Here is a 20857-nt window from a genome sequence, read left to right as displayed (position 1 = left end):
CGCGGCTCGGACGCAATTAGCGAGGACGCCGTCGAGGTCGCGCCGGGCGACGCGCCATTAACGACCAATCGCCTGTCAATCAACTTCGACACGCGCCCACGCGCGGGTTGTCTTGTCTTGTCTTTCGGGCCGATGAAAGCGTTGCGGTGTCATCGCGTCGCTGAGCGGACGCGACAGCGACTTTGATGGCGACCGGTCCGAACGGCGAGCATGAACGCGGTCCTTCGCCCACATGAAAGAAGTCAAATGGGCAAAAATCAAAAAGGAAAGCCTTCAAATAAATACATGCAACTGTCAATCAAATCAATCAATGATAATGATTAAATACTAATAATCATAGTTTGGTAAATGCATGGATAAATTGCAGAAAAAGAAGAAACAACAATATTGAATCAATCAAATCATTTCAATGACGAAATAAAAAATGAATACGTTAATGCATTAAATAGCGTTAAATAAATTGACAACATAGATCAACAATGCTTATTTGTTTATAACTCATTATTAAAATAATTGCATTAAATTAAATGAATTTTTTTTTTAAATACATAAAATTAATATATTAAAAAAATGAATGAAACAAAGTTAATGTTAAAATAAATGTAAAAAAAAAATGCAAACATTTAGTGGCTCAAATAAAATACATAAATCAAATTAAAAAGCAATGAAATAATTAATGAAATGTTAAAATAAATGTAAAAAACCCCAGCATATATTTATTATTTAATATTTAAATCCACGAATAATTGATAAAATAAACAAAACTAGTAAAAAGTAAAATTTTAAATGAATCAAATGGATTCAATACAAAATATAATAAAACAAGTATAATACTATATGATAATACAAAATAATAAATCCAACTGAAAATACAAATTAAATAATTACAAAAAAATGAACTAGATACTTTTGAATAAATTGAAAAAAACAACAACAAAATGCAGTAAATTCATTTAAATTCAGAAATTAAATTCATATGACTTGAATAATCAACATCAAACGTATTCAAAAAGAAACAAAAGAAATGAGTGATGACATCATCAAGTTTCTTTCCTAATGTTGATCGCGTACAAACGCTCGCACGCACGCACATTTCATCACATTCAACATGAATTCTTTGTGTTCAAAATCTTGCCGTCCATGAAACACGTGACTTTTCTTTCATCCATCAATAATGTTCACGCGCACGCGCGCACACTTAAAAGCCTTCCTCAATTGGGTGTGATGTGTGTGCGTGAGAGAGCGAGAGATGGGAATTCCCCTCAGCAGCTGGCTTGATAGATTATTGACGAGCGTGCGCGCGCGCGTGTGCGAAGATCACAGCGGCAGCAATTGCAGCCGACGGCTCCGTTGACCTCACGCACACGTTGACCTGTCAACGTGCGTTACGCTCGACAGCGCACTCCTCAGCCACAAGCGTGACGTCGCGGCAATGTCGTCACCACTTTCGTCACCTGACCAGTCACGCGCCGTCACGTCAACGAGCAAAGCAGATCGCAGACGGAACCGCGTGCAACACGTTTAACATATGGCGCGCGCGCACGCTGCATTAGAGCACGGAGGAATGGAACCTTTTTATTTTGATTTCACTTTTTCATTCGTTTCATTGATCATTTTATAATAATATATATTTTATATATAATAATAAGAATTAATAGAATGTAATCATTTTATTATTTCGTTTTTAATTCATAATATATAATAATAATAATATATATTTTATATATAATAATAAGAATTAATATAATGTAATCATTTTATTATTTAGTTTTGAATTCATAATATAGAATAATAATATATATAATATGTATATTTTATAGAAAATCATATAGAATAATAATAATTAATATAATTTGATAAATGTATTGTATTTAAGAAAAAATTGGAGTTTTTTATTAATTTAATGACTCATTTAATAATATATATTAATAATTAATTAATTATAATATATATATTTTTTATATATAATATAATAATTAATTAATATAATTTAATAATTTAATTATAATATATAATAATAATAATGATATAGAATATATATATATATTATACATATTAATATATAATAACTAATAAATATAATATAATTTATTAAATGTATTGTATTTAAGAAAAAAAACGGGTTTTATACAATGGTTAGAATTTCAAAGTAGGGTTTCAAACCAGGCTTTGTTTGTCGGGTTTCAAGCCTGGGTATGATGGCTTCTAAACTTTTTTCAGGGTTTGAAATTGGGCTGTGAGAGTTAGTTAGGGTTTAAAATGAGATTTTCAAGCCTGGGGTTAGGGGTGTCAAAATCAGGTCTTCATCTCGGTGTGGCGTGCTGAACAAGGATTAGGATTTCAAAGTAAGGTTTTCAATTAGGGTTACGGTTTCAAATCTGGGCTGGGATTTCACTCGACAGGTTCAAGACGGGTTTCGTGTTTAAGGCTGGGATTAGGGTTTCAAATTTTGGTTAGGGGTGCGAAGTAGGATTCCAAGTTCTAAACCAGGACAAACCCAAGGTCAGTTTTTTCAAGTCGAGTTTCCAGCAAAGGTGAGGGATTTAAATCCGGGTTTGATGCCGTTTTAAACGCGGGTGGACTTGCAGATGAGGTTTTGGAAGCCCGCCGTCAACTCGTTGGTGTTGTTTGTGTTCAGGTGCGAGCGCTGCGACCGCAGCTTCACTCAGGCCACCCAGCTGAGCCGTCACCAGAGATTGCCCAACGAATGCAAACCCACCAGCGAAGGATCGGCGGGGGGGGAGTCCATCGAGGTGGACTAGAACCTGAAGCGCGAGAGCCGCCGAGCGCGTCCCTCCCCCTTTGGACCGCCGTCTTCGTCGGAACGCGGCTCGCGTCCGTCCGGGCCGGCGAGTCCTTCGCCGCCCTTGGGACGACCTTCGAGCAAACGACCAAAGTTCTTCCGCGGTGCTACAAAAGTCTACCAAAGTTCTACCAACCGGGCTTTTACTGACGTTCTACCAAAGTTCTTCCAAAGCGCTACCAACCTTTTACCAACTTTCTTCCACATTTACACCAAAGCTTTATCGAACCACGACCAAAGTTCTACAAATGTCATGCCAAAGTTCTTCCGAAAAAATCTTCCGCTTCGATTGTAGTTCTTCGGACGGTCCTTCATAAATGGAACCATCAAAGTACTGAAGTTCCACCAAAATACCAAAGTTCCATTCAAGGTCGACCGACGTTCTTCCAAAGCTCCGTGAACTCATTCACTGCCATTGACGGCTATCGACGTCAAACATTCATTTGAACGATTTCTATTAGTTTAAAAAAAAAAATCCACTTTTGTTAACAAGAGTGTGAAAACCTTAAAAAATATATAATTATTGTACATTTAGAACAGATATAACATTTGTGATTAATCGTGAGTTAACTAGTGAAGTCATGCGATTAATTAAAATTACAAATTTTAATCACCCGACGCCCCCCTCATTTTTAATCATCTTTTCTTATTAGAAGAAATTAGAAGGCATCAGCCGATTATAATTTATAATTATAATCGTAATTAATCCGCATGACTTCACGAGTTAACTCACGATTAAACACAAATTTTATATCTGTTCTAAATGTACAGTAAAAAAAAATCTAGGTTTTAATAGAAATAGTTAAAATTTATTTTTGACGGTTATAGCCGTCAATGGCAGTGAATGAGTTAAATGTATCCTCCAATTTAACATCCCCCCCCCTTTTTTATTTATAACAATGTATGCCGAAAGTCTACTTAGTTGTAACGTAATTGAATTGAATTGTACTGGTAACACCAAAAGGTCTGCCAAATTTCTACTAAACTTATATACTAATCAACCAAAGTTTTCTCCTGAAATTCTTCCAAAATTCTACAAAAAAATACCCTGGAAATTCCACCAGTTTCCCGCCAAAGTTCTACTAAAGATCACACGAAGTTCTTGTACAATTTCTCTCAAAATTCACTTCAACCAAAGTCGAATTAAGTGTTACCAAAGTTCTTACAAAATTGCATGAGATGTTTTAGTGTTAACAATGTCATAGCAAAATTCCACAAAATTTCCCTCAACCAACATTTGACCAAAGTTCACTGAACTTCTTTCAAAATGTCTCCACAAATTCCACTCACGTTTTACCAAAGGTCAACCCGAGTTCTTCATTTTCACTGAACTTCCAAACTCTGAAATGATACAAATGTAGCGACGATCTACGAGCGCTCCACCAAAGTTCTACCAAATATCAACCAACATTCCACTCATGTTCTACCAAAGTTCCGGTGAAGTTGTGTGGAGGGAGAAGACGACTTCAAAGAGGCGCCCTCCTGTGGCGAGGAGGTCGACTGCAGCTGCGGCGGCAGCGGACGACAGAAGGTTTGACAGCTCACAAAGCAAACCAAAGATTGTCTTGACTCCGTGTCGGACATTTAGCGAGCAGAGAAAAAAGAAAGGCGACAAAAAAAACTCAAAGGGGGCGGAGACCAAAGCAAACGCGTCATGGACGTCGTGGACACAGAAAAAAGAAAAGAAAAGAATATTTATCTTGTGGCGGCACTTTGACTTCTGTTATTTAACTTTCTGCATCCTTCGCTTTCACACGTGACCAAAGATGTTTTGTCTTCCGTTAACTTCATGCAATGTTTTTTTGTGTGTGTTTTAGTAACAAAAGAAAGAAGAAGAAAAAAAAGCTAAGCCGATTGCCTTCTTGTTTTTTTGCCATTATGTCCTTTTTAACGTCATGGATTATTTTTTATTTTTTTTATTTCTGCAAATCAGCCAATCACTTTCTGTGTCCGAAGCTGAACTCATTGAATAAACATAGTTGGAAGTCGAAAGCGGGGTACACACATACTGATAAAAGAGCCCATTTTGAGTCCGATGCCACTTTTCCGATCAGCTAACGATTGTGGGATTTTTGTAATAACGATCCTGAGTGATTATTCTGCGGTGTGGGTTGCGTTAAGAGGAATTTTCCCACTTGGATCTGCTCAGAAAGCACTCAGCGATAATCGGGCCAAAATTGTTGATCAAAGTTAGCAAGGGTCCGATTATCAGACGTCTCCAAAGATGATCCGGTGGTGCGTGGTTGGGTTAAGAGTGATTTTCAACAAACAACGTCAGCATGCTTACCGATAATCGGGCTGATTTGAAGTCGGATCACGTGCGCCCACCAAACTCGGCAAAAGCCCGATTGTCGGATTTCTCCCCAAATTATCGTACGCGCTTATCCTGGCGTGTGCGACGTGTTAAGAGTTATTTATGACTCGCTATATAAACATATAACGATAATCGGGACAATTTTGCAATGAATGAATGTGACGGGCCTGATTATGGGATGTTTGTGATTCTGACCAGTTAGTTAGCAAGTGGGGTGAGTTTTCGCCCCTCCCCACTCTGTTCAATAAAAATTTAGCAGGTTGCACATTTCCCAAAATCAACGTGTCGGTGAGTAAACGTGTACGCGTGTACCCCGTTTGAAGGAGTCGAGCGGGACAGGAAGTGGCTGCGGCGACGAGGACGGAAAAATGAAAAGAGAAAAAAAAACATGTCAAACAAAAATGTTGATGCTTTTTGTCTCACTCACGTTTGCATGATTTAAAAAAAAAAAAAAAACGTGAAGCCTGAAGAAGAAAAACGAGGTCCAAATAAAGAGTCCATTTTGTCAACTCGTTAATCGTTTCATTTGTGACTTCATCATTTAAGAGTTCGCCGTTGTGTTCAGAAAAGCTTAAAAAGCCACTTGCCATATTTAGTGGCACCTTATAAAGTTGAAGAAGCAAGCATGATCAAATATTTTCCCTGGCGGAGGCAGCACTTCATCAGCAAGCTGCGCAAATGACTACATCCCCAACAGTGCAGCTGCGCTTACCTTTCTGTGTCGTCTCTTGGAAATGGTGAATCTTCACCCAGCCTAGCTGACACATCATGGGCGGAGAAACTCAGGATGTGGGCGGAGTTGAGTAAATCAGCCAAACTGTGATGCTACAATTTGTTAAATGAAACTTGATGGCAAGCCCGACGCATAACATCACATGTTAATTTGATTGGTTTATTAAATTCTAAAAATTGAGGAGAGAAAGTGACTTTTGGAATTTGTAACGCTTTATTAGAAAATGTCTGGCGAGGCTGCAGCACCACCTGCTGGCTGGCTGACTGCTCGCTCGCTCATTAAAAAACAAAAATCATTTATTCCAATAATATTCACGGCTGGTCACGTGACACCACAATGCATTTAAATAAATAATATTTAAAAAATAATCTTTTGATTATTAACATGCTACTTCCACACATCGGAGAGCAGTCAGGGTTAGCCTATGTTAGCATAAGGCGGCTAGCACTTGCCCCGAACGCGACGGAACGTTCCCCGCTCGGATCGAACCCGCCTGCGCGCCGATTGGCCGTCAGCTGGCGCCCGCCATGGCGTCGCCGATCTGCCGGTTGAGTTCGGCGATGATGCGGTCGTCGTGCCCGTAGACGCCGGTCCGGAGGAGCGTGTCGCGCTCCTCCAGAAGGCGGCTCAGGTGTTCCTCGGCGCTATGGTTTGAACCGGGGGCCGGGACCGGGGCCGGGGCCGGGGCCGAGGAAGCGGGGCCAATATCTCCCTGCTGCTGCTTCAACCTGGGGGAGAAAGCAGTCAAAACGGGACATTTGTAGAAATTCATGGCATAGGAAGGCTGGAATGTTGAAGATGGATGCACGTGGAAAGATGTGGGATGAGGAATGATGAGAATGTGTTGGGAATTGCAGTGTTGAAAATGTGGAATTTTTGGTTGAAGTTGAAAATTGTTCCCAAGCACGAGCTGAAGGTTCTTCATTTCAAATGGGAATGACGGGAATCTGCTCTGTTGAATGTCTATGACATTAAGAATGAATGGGGAATTTTTGTTGTTGAAAATGTTGCATTTTGGGAAACCTGTACATTTTTGGAATGAGAAAAACAATAACTTTTTAGAATGCGTTGAAAGTGGAATGATGTGAATTGGTCGAATTGTGCGGAAGGAGATGCATGTCGACATAATGGGCAGGAAATTTTTTAGGAAAAACGTGATATGGAATGATGACAAACGGGGAATAATGGGGAATTTTTGTGGCACGTGGACATTTTGGACATGTTCAAAATCACGGCCAAAATCAAATGTGCTGATTGTTATGAATTTCTAATATTAATGATGTGATGCGTTTTGTTGACTATTGTTGGAAAAGGGATTTTTTTTTTTTTTGTGGGAATTCAATTTTTGGTCAATGGTCAATTTTGGCAAGTTGTTCCCAAGCTGACTTGAATGAGCCGATTGTTTTGAATTTCGAATGGCAAACGTGTAACTCTTATGTCGAATGTCCCATTTAGAACGAATTGGGAACTTTGGGTGTCAAATGTAGAATTTTGCTAAAAAAAACGGTGAATTTCTGTAACGAGAACAATAATCGCCTGTCACGGATGAATTTTTGGAATATGTTGAAATTGGAACGGTGTGAACCCGACGGAATATGCGGAAGTAGACGCAAAAAGAGAAACGGGGAAGAAGGTTCGTGCGAGGAACACGTTGGCATCCGAGATTAGCACCCTGAGGCTAGCGCAGTCGCGCTTACCTGTTGAGCTGGTTCCGGATGTCTCCCAGCTCCTCCCGCTCTTGTCGGACCGCCTCCTTCTCCTCGGCCGCCACGTAGCGCAGCCGCATGGCGTCCAACTCGGCCTGCTGCTTCTTCAGACGCGTCATGGCGTTCTCCTGCTCGCGCTGAAACATTTCATTCTTTCATTTTTTGCCGTCAGAACCATGCGGCGTTTCTTCTACGGCGGCGTTTTGTTTTACTTTTTCTGGTCGCTAAAGAATGCTTAAAAAGGCTCTTTTAAATCAACGCCGCGTGATGACGTAATGTTTTGTGTCCATCTATTGTGTCTGGAATGTAACTTCGCCATAAAGGAGGGTTCACATTATTAGGGGGGGGGCGTCCGTGAGAAAAATGCAGCGGGAGCCGAGGAATTCTCACGCCGGAGGGGGAAGAAAAAAACCCCGCCTGCAAGTCGTATTTCTGTCGTCCGGCTCGCCCGCCGAACGCCGAGCGAGCCGCTCGTTAATCATCCGAGCAAAAACAGAAAAGCTGCGCTCGCTTTAATGCGGACGCGAGCCGTAAATTCAAAAAAGTCAAGCTTTTAATAAAGCGATCAAGGCGTCAAAGTCTGACCTCGCGCTTCAAAACCGCCTTCGACGGTCACACTTTTCTTGACCCGACAAATGCAAACATTCGGGAAAATGATTTCATTTCCTTTTTTGGGTCAATATTGCGATTTCACATGCGATCAATACTTGAATTTGTCTTCCAATAAACAATAATCGCATTGATTATACATAAATATTTTGGCCTTACAGATCAGTTTTTACGCTGAAGGCAAATGAACCATGAATTGAAAAAATAATCGACTTCAATCGGATTTGTTAACTTGCCAACTCAAATATTTGGACTTGCAGTCGAAAGCGTTCGCGACGACAACTTCAGAAAATTCGACCCAAAAACATCAACGTCAGAAATCTGATTAAAACAATACGATCAACACATTTTACGAGGACATTTTCTAGATTATTTTTTTGCACCGATTCGAACCTGCCTTCAATTTTCTGTCGCGCATCAGCTTTTCATAATCATAATCACAACAATGCAGCGATATTCACAAATTGAGGGCTAAACTCAGCAACAAGTGCATATTTTATGAAACATCAGAACTAAAACTTATAACGTATGGAACAACCTGTATTGTGCAAGCTGCTAAAAGGTAAAAAATAATAATAATAATGTCTCAAAAACGTGACATGCCAGGAAATATTTTTGAAATTGGCGTCAAAAATACGTTTTGCGACACGTGAAGTCGTCACGGATTCAAATTTGCTTGTTGCTCAGTTTGACGCAAACAAATTTGTGGCATCGTCACGTCTGTGAAATCCTCTTAAATGAACGTCACTTAACTCATTCACTCGCAGCCATTTTCACTGAAGCTATGAAAACATGGAAGCTACCAAAAGAAAGATGAGAGTCTCTTCTTTCATCGGGAAAAATCGGTTTCCATTTTGCAGCAATTAGCATTAGAATATAGCTAAGTTTCGTCATTATTCACACATCTGTTGAAAGCAGTGGGGGAAAGAGCTTTTTTGCAACATGGCCCTGGTTGATCTCTTATACTCTGCTGACACCTGCTGGCCGTTTTCGTAATAACTACCATTACTTCAATCACACCTCTAGTTCAGAGGCTGCATCAAAGCCTTCTGAATGCTCTAGCATTAAAAAAAAAAAAAAAAAAAAACTTTAAAAAACGTATAAATACGTCTTTGGGACACATAAATATTAAAAATAGAACGTATTTATATGTTTAGCCTACAGACGTGAAAGCAAGCGGAAATGTGGAAAAGCGGTGAAAACGTGAGACTTTGAAGGCGGGACAGAAGCCGGTTTTGCCAGCCGGCGCAAAAGACGTTTTGGGGGCCGTCGGCGTTCCAGCGGACGGCGGATGGGAAAAGTGGAGGTGGGCGGGATCGGGGCACGGAGGAAAAACACGCTGGACGTGCACGCGTGTTGACACAAGCGTCTCCCCGAGGAGCGGCCGGCCGTCTGGATTAGCCGGCGCGCCTCGGGCCTAATTGCTGCAAAAACAAAACTTCCCCAGACGCGCTGCCAAGACGAGTCCGGGTCACGTCCTCCGCCGGCACAAAAAGCTCCAAAAACTCATCCAGTCATTCATCTCCCCCCCCCCCACCCCAATTCATTCCCATCGTGGGACTCTGAGGTCAAACGTAGTGGCGGGCCCTGCATTTTGGTACCGGGGCCCTCGGCGCGGGTTTCGACACGTCATCCAACTCGTATGATCTTTTCAGGTCGCGGATGGAAAACCAGCATGAATTGGGACCGTGACTACTCATTCTGAAGACTATTATTATTATTATTATTATTAAATCCTTTCGTTTATACTGACGTTGACATATGTCAGTTCGCTACCTTTACTGGCACACAACCGCCAGTAGATGGCGGTGATTGGAGATCAGCTCAGTTTGCGAGAAACATTTTGTCAAAGTTGCCTTTGCTCGACTGACAGAAAAAAAAAAAAAAAAAAGGAGTAACGGAAAAAGGCAGAAGCTTTTTCACTGAAAGATCCGAAAGTCATTTCATTTCAAATGAAATTTCTCACCTCACTTCCTTGACACTAAAATGCTACTAAATCATGACATCATTTCTTTGGCCTGAGCACGAGCGAATCGGTCACCATTTATGCAAAACATAAAAAAAAATTTAAGCAAGCAAATCTGCAAAGCGTGAATATTTATGGTAAACTGTATGAAGAGGTGCAAACAAATAATCGACAATTAATCGATCATCTCGTTCATCGACAACCATTTAGAAACCTTGTGAAACTCAAAATGTTCAAAATTCTCAAAATGTTCAAAATTCTCAAAATGTTCAAAATTCTCAAAATGTTCAAAATTCTCAAAATGTTCAAAATTCTCAAAATGTTCAAAATGTTCAAAATGTTCAAAATTCTCAAAATGTTCAAAATTTTCAAAATGTTCAAAATTCTCAAAATGTTCAAAATGTTCAAAATTCTCAAAATGTTCAAAATTCTCAAAATGTTCAAAATTCTCAAAATGTTCAAAATTCTCAAAATGTTCAAAATTCTCAAAATGTTCAAAATTCTCAGAATTTCCGCCGCTCAGCAGTAAATATCGTCACATTTCTATAGTTTGCTTAAAAGACGACCAATTGTCAAACACAAGGATTAATAGTTTTCAAGTCAACGTTTCAGCCAATCAGAGAAGGCAACGGGTCAGAGCTGACAATCGGCACGGAAACAGGAAGCGGACGAGACGTTGGCGTCGTCGTTCCCCGAAATGAAATCATGAGGAAAACAGAAACGAAATGTGCACGACCGCGTTGCGCTGTTCAAACAGCAGAAGATGAAAAATGGCCGCTGATGTCAAGAAGAAAAAAAAAAGAAAAGTCCATCACAAGCTTGTGGAATGTTTGTGTGGTCCTGGTGCAGCCATAAAAGAAGACTAAACACGTTCCCCGCCACTTCCTTCAACACTTTGCGGCCATTAAAAAGTCAAACGGGCGGCGGGAACATTCTGCGGGGGCCCTAACGATAACAAGATGGCCGCCGGGCCTCGTTATTGTCCCAATATTTGCGCTGGGGGAAGATGGACTGGCGCTGCTTGTCCCAATATTTGGACTTGGACGGCTCGGGGAGGACGGAGCCTTTCATGTGCGCGTTCAAGGCCGCCGCCACGTCCCGCTGGGAAAAGCAACATTTTTGTCCTGCCGACAAAACCTTTACGCGGCGCGACAAAATGACAAAAAAACTCAACAACACTGCCGACGTGGAAAATGATTAGCTGGACACACACAAAAAAAAGGGGGGGGGGGCAGTGAAAGCATGTTGGTGGTCCGCCTTTCTGATGTTTTGGGGATGGACTTCTTTTCAGTCAGTCAAAAATGACTTTGACGCCATCTTGTGGCAACTTGCTGCAAGGACGTTTGCTGAAGTGAACTGAGGAATCGGCGGGAACCGCTCCAGATTAATTGATTAGTTGTTTTTTTTACGAGAAGCTAGAAAAGCAATGATTTCTTCGATGATCAATTTAATTAATTATTATTGAGAATTGATGAATCATTTAAAGAAATTGTGCAAATCCTCCAAATTTCAATCTGTCGAGACTCAATATTGCCGCGAGTCCGCCATGAAAGCAAACTAATATTTTGTCCAGAATTGATGTAATAACTTACAACATTATTTTTCATGTACAATTTATACCTTTAGAAACACATTTTTGCCGTCGACTGAAAATGACGTCACAGGTGCTCGCAGCTCGGCGGTAACGACCAATCACGGCTCACCTATTTTCTGGTTGGTCATGTGACGTTAGCAAACTCGGCCAAGCGCACTCGTGATGTCATCTTCAGTCAGTCCAAAAATAGCGTTTTGAAACTCATCACATTTGCTCGTTCTATTTTAAAAAAGTGTCCCAAAGACATATTTATGTGTTTTTTTTATGCGAGAACATACAGAAGGCTTTGATAGAACCTTTGAACAGCAGAGAACGAGTGAAGCAATGGTAGCAACGACCAAAACGGCCAGCAGGTGGCGGGAGAGTATAAGAGATCAACCACCGTTCTAAACAGATCCGGGTCATGTTTGTAAATGAGAATTAGTTCTCAAACATTTTACCTGATTGAATACAATAAAATAAATACAGATTTGCGAATAATGATGAACCCGAGCTACATTCTAATGCTAATTGCTGCAAAACGGAAACAGATACAAATAGACTTTTTTTTCCTGATGAAAAAGGAGACTCTAATCTTTCTTTTGGTTGATTCCATGTTTTCAATCGCAATAGAACACAATTTTGTGCGGACCTTGCAAAATCGGTCAAAATCCAGTAAAACAGCCGGGAGCGAAGGGGGTTGCTTCAGTGAAAATGGCTGCGAGTGAATGAGTTAATTACAGACCAAATATTAAAATCTTACTGCTGAAAATGGCAAAATGAGTCAAGTTTGCCTTTTTTTGTTTTGTTTCGTTTCGTTTTGAAAAAGGCAGTTGTTGCGAAGTGTCAAAAATTGCGAACCGCGGTACGAATTTAGCTGACGCTACCTGCTTGAATCGAGCCAGTTCCTTCAGCGCTCGTCCCCACTGCTGCTTGTAATGAAGCTTGGACTTGGTGGCGGACTCCAGCTTCCTCTCCAGCTCCACCTGGCGGGCGACAACGCAACACGCGAGGGTCACGCCCCTGTGGCGGCGCCGCCGTCGTCGCCATGTTGCGGCGGCGCGGGTTCACCTTCTCCAGAGTCAGGATGTTGATCTCGGACTGCAGGCGGACTTCGGGTTTGACGTTCTGTTGCTCCCGGAAGTGCTGGAAGTCTTTCTCCAGCTGCTTGCAGCGGTCGTCGCGCTCGGCGATCTGAAGAAGAACGCGGCGATCACTTGGTTGGCTACGTTTTTCCCTTTGACGGGCGAACGCTTACCTGCTTGAGCAGCCGCGTTCGCTCCTCCTCCATCAGGCGCACTTTGTCGCGCTCCAGCGCCGCCCGGTGGTCGCACTCCAGCCGCAGCCTCCTGGTGGTCTCCTGCGCCTCCTTCTGGCCGAGCTTGTGCTCGGCGTGCAGGTCCCGCTGCAGCCTCTGCGTCTGGGGACGAGACGGGGACGAGGACGAGGACGCGTTGAGGAGGACGCCGAGCCAACGTTTTTGAAGACGGAGCGGACGAGGGACCTTCAGCTCGGCTTCGATCAGGTGGTTCTCCTTCCTCTCCAAATCCGACAGCGTTTCCTGGAGCTGCTCCTCCAGGCGGCTGCATTCCGTCTCCTGCGACGCGCGCCGTCGAAGATGGAAATCGCGTCCGTGTTTGGAGCGAGAGGGACGAGAAAGGAATCCAATTCGAATGACGTCATTTTTTGAAAAATGGATTTGATATCAAATATATCGATTTTCCTTTTCATTGCCCGATTATCAAACTATAAAACATAAACGGATGATTTGAATGTCTTTTTCTTCATAAATTCACGAGGAAATTGAATTTTAAAGGCCAAATTGTTTTTTTTGTATCTTGCCGTTTTCTTCACAGCAATTTTCTGACATTTGCAGTACAAAAGTGCTGACTCGCTGCACAATTCAGAATCTTTACATTTACAAGTATTGAATTGGAATGATGAAAACGTTTATTTTTTTTTTTATAAATCCTCCTTTCTGATGTCAGTTTGTGATTGTGACACTTTTGTGATTTAATTTTATCAAAAGAAACGGAATCCTTTGAGCAGTTACTGCCTCTGCACGATTTCAAGGTTTGGGGAGTTTTTATAATGTTCTTTGACATTTAAGAAGAATTGATGTTCCATAAATATCTACATTAATAAATACTGGATTGAATTGAAAAAAAAAAATCGAAATCCAATTGAACTCTTATGAATTAAACTCGCAGAGTCACAAATGAACGACATTATTTTTCAAACTCTTCCAGTAAATCCTATTCGCTAAAAGTCGGAACGAGCGAACGACCCCTCAACGCAGCCTTTGTCTTTTTCGTCGTCGCCTTTTTTGTCGAAAGACGTCTAAAAGTTGGAACGGTTGAAGTCGCGACGCGGTTTCCCGCGACGGCGGCCGAGCGGCGTCACCTTCTTTTTGACCCAGGCTTCCCTCTCGCGGTCCCGTCGCATCCACTCCTCCGCCAGCGCCTGCATGTGACCCAACTCCTTCTTCCGAAGCTGCACGTGCACAACAACAACAACAACGCGGCGGTCACGACGTGCCGCAAAAACGGCAACATTCGGACGTTTTCTCGTCTTTTCGTATTTAAGGACGTGGACCTGATCGTTGAACAGATCCTCCTGAGTCTCCTTCCACATTTCCAGTTCCAGGGCCGTGCGGTACTCGGCGGTACCTCGGGGGGGTGTCGGGCCGGCGGGCGACCCGGCCGGCGCTTCCTGCCGAGGATCCGCGGGCTCGCTCGGCGCCAAATCCGACACGGGGATGTCCTTCGCGTTCACCAGCCCGAAGTCGTCCAGCGTGGCCGCGAAGTTCAACTCGGCCACTTTCTCGTTGGAGCTAATCGGCGGGAAGACGTCGGCACTTACTTTCATGGCCACCGGATGGCGCCAGAGGCAAAAACAATCCACATCAGATTTCGAAAGCGGCGCCGGCACCTCACGGTGGAGAAGAAGGGCACTCGATCCCGGTGGGCTTGGCGCCAGGTGGTCTCCCTCGCGCCGGCCGGGTGCCGGCTCCTCTCGGCGGCGAGGAGGCGGGACAGCTGCAGCGAGGCTCGGCCAATCAGGAGGTCCGAGGTGCTGCCGCCGTCCTGGTGCCAAAGCTCCAGCACCAGAGGGACTCTTGTTTCAGAGGACGGGAGAAGTTTTGGGATCAACTTGAGGCAGAATTGACCAAGATTATTTCAAAGCGAACAAAAAAAAATCAAACTAACATTTTAACAACATTTTCATTAACGAAATAAAATAAAAACAAAAATAGTTTTTAAAAAGCAAAAACTAACTATAATTATAGTGAAAATGTCCTTCGTTTTTGTGTCTATAGTAATTGGTAATTGAATGCACGAGATTGGGGATGACCGAAATGTGATTTGAAGCAGATTTATTTTTACCATTTTTCAAATATTGTGCAGTCGTAATACAGTTTTTTAAACTCAAACTATATATTTAAAAAAAATGCATTTATTAAACAACTAAAACGAATCAAAACTAAACACAAAAAAAAAAAACTTACAACAAAATCAAAACTAACTAAAATGAAAATTTCAAAACGATCAACTAAATAACCCCGGAATTGACTTCCACATTGCTAACTAATCAATATGCTAAATAATACAACAAAAAATGCAAAGTCTTACTTGACAAATGAATAAATAATGACTATGTTCTAAGTCTAACCTTTCTTGTTGCCACAATCGACCTTTCTCCCCCCCCCGAATGGAGAGGGCAAGGATCGAACTCACGCCTTCTGGTTTGTGAGTGCAAAGCGTGACGCGTGAGCTAAAACTGCTTGGCCGCTGACAGTTCACGATTGGATTTGAACACTAAAAAAGTGAGGTAAACGCCGAGCGACTTTATCCTTTAAGAAATCGAAAATACTTTATTTTGGGACTTCATTAAAAAATGCAAGAATTGCCAACGACAGACGATTAAAAAGCAGAATTTCATTGATTAAAGTAGAGCCCATTTGAAATTTGAGCACGCGCGTCAGTACCTGATGAAGGTGTCCTGCAGCTGCTGCGGCACGGCGGCAAAGTCGAAGGCGCAGTACGAGTGCGGCAGGGACACGTCCGCGTTCCTGCGCAGCTCCGCCGGGTGGCTCGTCATCACGGGCGTCGCGCTGCCGAAGAACTCGTACGAGTACCTGAGCAGGAAAGAGAGAACAGTAGTTGGCCTCAACGAGCCGGACCTCAAGTTCCACAAAATTGCAGTTATTGTTATGAGCAATCAACAAAAACAACTTTGTCCAAAAAAAATGGTTGACAACTGCCTATAAGGGCCACAAGATGGCAGAAAAGTACTACTTTCCTTTTTTTTTTTATTAAAAGTACTACTTTCCTTTTTTTTTTATTATTAAAAGTACTACTTTCCTTTTTTTTTTTTTTATTAAAAGTACTACTTTCCTATTAGGCTGGGCTTTGGCCTAATAGATGTCTCCTCTCACTTCAAAATGCCTCATGATGATGCCAAATCACTACTTTTATATTACGGATTTGCAAATTTACGAATTATTTTTTTTTGGGGGGGGGGGGGGACCACCCTCAATTATTTGGAAAAATCCATCCATCCATCCATTTTCTGTACCGCTTGTCCTCACAAGGGTCGCGGGAATTGCTGGAGCCTATCCCAGCTGGCTTCGGGCAGTAGGCGGGGTACACCCTGTACTGGTTGCCAGCCAATCGCAATTATAAAAATAAATAAATAAAAATTTAAAAATAAATACATAAAATATTTGGGGAAAAAAAATCCAAATCTTTTTGCGTGCAGCATAACAACTACATTTTCTGCTGAACTCGGAACCCGACTGGGTTTATATTCAATTTGCATTTTCTTCACGTGTTCAGTGATTAATAGCGCAGTCGTCGTGTCGGTTGCGCTCGCCTGATGGTGGCGCCGATGGCGTGCGCGAGTCCCGTCTGTCTGAGGCTGCAGAGATCCAGAGAGAAGCAGTAGCGATGTGCAGATGGCGGGATGGACGCCTTGGAAGCGGCGGCGGCGTCTCCCGGCGCCTGACTCGGGGCGAGCGGCTCCGCATCTGCTGGACACCCTTGGTCACTTCTTGAGCACCGATTGATGGAAAGAGCCGGAGAGGACGGCTCGGACGTACCGTGCGATAGCGCCTCCTGCTGGTTGTGCGACGTTGCAACATCAGGAGGGTTTCGGATCGGAGTTGAACTGGCAATTTGGTCGTCGGCGGTAAGTACGAGGACAGCGCACGGGTTTGTCTTACATCCTTCTTTGATGGACGCCTGCATGCAGGAAAACAAGCAGAACGTTCGTGCAAATTGTGCTTCCCCATTGAAATGAATGCAAATGCCAGTAATCCGTTCCAGCCTCCCAAAAATACCGAACAATTTTTTTTTTTTTTTTTGCACTCTGTAATGTTATACTTAAAATTAGGGGTGTCAGGCAATTAAAAATGTTATCGTAATTTATAGCATGGCTTCAAAAGTCGAAAATTTTATATCTAAATGTGCGATAAATTGTACCCAAAAAGTTTTTATACCCTTGTTGACATAAAAGTGAAAAAAAAAGTTAAACTAATAGAAATATGGCTACAACTTTTAGTCATTGATACAGTAATGTCATAATTCATAAAATTGAATTAAAATTAAAAAGATGTACTCCACTGTAAAAAACAAGCGTGATATTGATTTGTGTTGAGTTCATTTTCTGCCACTAGATGGCATAATTGCATTTGTAAGACATTGGTGACAGCTCAGTGCATTTTTCTTCTAATCTTTAACACGAAGTAACTTATGAAATTCTGCACATATTACTGGTGTTAAAAGGAACTTTAAATTAACTCGAAATTAACGCACTAATTTTGACACCCCTACTTAAAATATAACTTATAGTAAGGACATAATTGAATATAATTAACTATTAAATTAATCAAATTTTTTTTGATAATGGATGGATCATTTGGGTATCTTTTTTGAATTAAAACTGCCCAAATGCTTGGAATTTCAGTAAATATTTTCACATTTCTATATTTCTCCATGAAAGTGACAAAAATCAAACAATTGCTTTTTCTTCGCAAAACAATAACAACACATTTTTGCCGATTTTCCACACGTTACAGACCAAACCAGCAACTGAATCATAATTACCGGTAATTTGGTTGTGCACTTACAATTTGAAATTTTGTCATGTTTAGCAAAAAGGGATGGAAATTTGTATCCGATGTCGTACGTGCTCGCTTGAGTTGCTAAAAAGTGCGGTGACCTGCAGCTGCGGGGCGACGTCTTCGCGGCGCAGCGTCACGGCCACGCTGACGTTGGGCTGCAGGTCGGCGGGCGTCGGCGGCAGCGAGCGTATGACGCGGGCGGGCGGCCGCAGCGTGAAAACGCCCTCCACCGTGGCCGCGCCCTCGTCCAGGTCCACCGCCAGCCCGGCCAGCGTGGCCAGCGGCACGTCGGCGCTGCCCAGCGAGTGCGTGCCGCAGCACAGGTGGATCCTCAAGGGCGCCTGCCGCGACAGGAAGGCGCGAAGGGCGCGCTCGCTGCTGCGCACGCGCACCGAGGCGCGCTCGGGCTGGAAGTCCGGCGTCAGGAGGTTCTGGAAGGGCTCGCTGGTGATGTCGTTGCCCAGCAACGTGTAGAAGAAGAAGAAGCCGGCGTCCTCTGATGACAGCTTCAGCGAGGTGGGGATTAACTACAAACGCAGTCACATAAACATGCAGGCGCGCAAAAAAAAACACACACGCCAGGAAGTTGCCGGTGACGGGTGGCGAGTTCTTCGTACCTGTTCCAACTTGGCGGCAAAGGCCACGGTGACGGACAGCACAAACATGTCGGTGGCGATGTTGTCGGGTCCCACCTGATGGTAACCCTGCTCAGGCACCAGGACCGCCTCCAGCTTGTCGGGCAGGGGCTGCGGGGCCGGGGGGCGGACCGAGCGAGGTGCTGGAAAGTCGGTTCAAGCAGTTTATTACCACTCGCAGTTGTATTTCGCCAAACCACATTCACTTTGTCTTACAAACGTTTGCCTAGCTTAACGCTAATGCACAATGCAAAAAAAAACATAGATGAGCTAACAAAACTAGCATTGATTGCGCTGTAATTAATTATAAACCTTCACGTTATTAATCGATTATTAAAACAATCGTTAGTTACAGTGCTAATTTCAATCACGCTAACCCTCCCCAAAAGGTTTCAAATGGCCGCAAGATGACACAAAATGGTGGCAAACAATTACTGTCGTCGAAATGGAGCTCGTTAACATTTCAACACAGTGCCTTGGCACCATGATGCCACAAGGTGGCGCCAAAACTTAAATGAGGAGCACAGAAGACACCAAACAGGAAGTAGCACCTTTTTGGGCCTTCTTGTCTCGGGGCACTTGGGGCGTAGTCGTCGGCGGCGGCGCCGGCGGCGTCGGCGGCGGCGTTGTGGACTTGCCGTCGTTCTCCAGCACCACGCTGAGGAGCAGCGACGGCTTCTTCTTCGTGTACTTGCTGCTCAGCAGCACGTGCCAGCGAGGTTCCTGACGACACACACGCAGGGGAAGCAACGTTAGCGGGGCGCCGCGTCAACGCGTCACCATGACGCGGCCCCACGCACCTGCGGGACTTCCTGAACGGATCTGAGGTCCAGTACGATGTAGCCCACGTTTTCCCTGCTGTTGGTGCTGGAGTCCACGGCGAAGCACTGGAGCTTGATGGGGGTCCTCTGCAGTCTGCAAACACACTCGCGGGATTAGTCAAGGTCATCATACATGCAAGTAGTTCCGCATCCAGAATTTGGTTTGCTGCAGGTAAACAAACTCGTTTACATGCGCAAAACAAAACACCTGTGCTGGTGCAGCATCTTGCGGTCCAGCTCCCAGGCCAGCTCGGTGCTGAAGTGCGGCTGGTCCAGGTGTTCCACAGGGTCGGTGGTCAGCTGCTCGCCGTCGAAGCTGGCCTGAACCTCCAGGCTGAGCCGAGGGCACTTGGGGAAGTCGCGACCTGCCGACAACACCAAAATGACACACGTACAACTTTGTAACGCAACACTCCACTGTATTCACTTTCTTGTTTCATTTTATTTTCCGTTTTCAGTGTCTGTTAACTATTTATTGTGGTCTTATTCGGCGAATGGAAGTTGTCCGCTCATTGAACAGCTTTGCATTTTGGATGGTTGCAATTTGATTCATGGCAATTGTTTTGATTTCAAACTGTGATTAAATGTCGTTTGACAAACAGTCAAAGGCAAACGCAATATAATACAGTTTGTTTTCATCGTGTAAGGGGCGTTGCATTGCTGAAATATCACAAATACCCGGATGTTTGGAATTGTCCATAAATTGCCATCCGTCGTGTTGTTTGAAGATGACTTTAACATTTTAACAGCGCGTTAGCTTGCTAAAGCGACGAGCGAGGAATGAGTTTACACTAAAAACGTGAGATAACGGCGACTTAACAGGTCCAAATTGTGACTTGAGTTGCGTTTTTGTTGAAGTGGCGGTGACAGTTGCCGCTCACCTTCCTGAATGGACAAAACGATGAGAAGTTGCTCGTTCTTCGGAGCCATGTTGACATCTGGACGAGCAGAAAGATTGAGGGGAAAGTCGCGACACTTCGTCTTTATAAAGTCCGTTTATCGAGGGTAGCAAACGTAAAAAATAAAAAAAGACTGTCGTTGAAGATAAGATTTATGGACAAAAGAAAGCTTCAGTTGTCCGTTGCGAAAAGGGGACAGCCGCTTTGTTGTCAAGCTTTGGCGCCACCCATTTTGGTTTTGGAGACGGAAGTTAAAAGTTGGAGGCACTCGGGGTTAGGTTGACATCAGCAGGTGGGCGGTGGAACTGCAGTCTCAACCCACTCATATAATATACTGTAAAAAAATTTTTTTTTAAATAAATACATAACATAATGATACAATATTGAAATGTAACGAAAATTATATTAAAAATATATATTCTATTCCTTTAAAAATTCACATGTAAGGCCGTTTTAGTTGACTATTTTTACATTCTGCTGTATTTTTTTTTACATTTTTTTTTACTTTTAAAAACCACGTGTTTGAAACAAACAACTGAATCACATTACTAATAAATTAAATACACAAATAACAATATTACTAGATAAAAAAAATATAAAGGTTTAATCGTTTTGTCATGTTATTTTAAATACATGTTTAAGACATTTGTTTAACCACTATAAGTTGGTATTAT

At 42.9% G+C, this 20857-nt stretch overlaps 2 protein-coding genes across 4 annotated transcripts in view; one reads left to right on the top strand and one right to left on the bottom strand.

Annotated features, from left to right (window-relative positions):
- prdm6 (PR domain containing 6) overlaps positions 1–5634 on the top strand; it is a 33788-nt gene extending 28154 nt beyond the window's left edge. For all 3 annotated transcript variants that reach the window (XM_086075254.1, XM_086075255.1, XM_086075253.1), the window contains one exon: positions 2639–5634. In XM_086075254.1, coding sequence (XP_085931380.1) covers positions 2639–2762 — 124 coding nt within the window. In that variant the 3' untranslated portion in view covers positions 2763–5634. The remainder of the gene's footprint in view (positions 1–2638) is intronic.
- A 406-nt stretch (positions 5635–6040) lies between these two features.
- On the bottom strand, positions 6041–20405 carry cep120 (centrosomal protein 120). Its single transcript, XM_086075219.1, has 18 exons — positions 20166–20405; positions 19493–19649; positions 19264–19378; positions 19015–19186; positions 18446–18606; positions 17927–18355; positions 16806–16947; positions 16580–16733; positions 15693–15842; positions 14636–14821; positions 14300–14537; positions 14108–14197; positions 13209–13301; positions 12963–13124; positions 12776–12898; positions 12592–12690; positions 7548–7693; positions 6041–6578 (listed from the first exon to the last, which is right to left on the bottom strand). The coding sequence occupies exons 1-18, from the start codon at positions 20212–20214 to the stop codon at positions 6362–6364; spliced, it is 2883 nt and encodes a 960-aa protein (XP_085931345.1). The 5' UTR covers positions 20215–20405; the 3' UTR covers positions 6041–6361.
- Between the last annotated feature and the right edge of the window lie 452 nt (positions 20406–20857).

This window comes from Leptonotus elevatus, chromosome 5, assembly GCF_054856555.1.
Source record: "Leptonotus elevatus isolate MCC_2025b chromosome 5, RoL_Lele_1.0, whole genome shotgun sequence".
Taxonomy (NCBI): Eukaryota; Metazoa; Chordata; class Actinopteri; order Syngnathiformes; family Syngnathidae; genus Leptonotus; species Leptonotus elevatus.
Note: the sequence above shows the minus strand (reverse complement) of the source record. Positions and strands in the feature narration are given on the sequence as shown.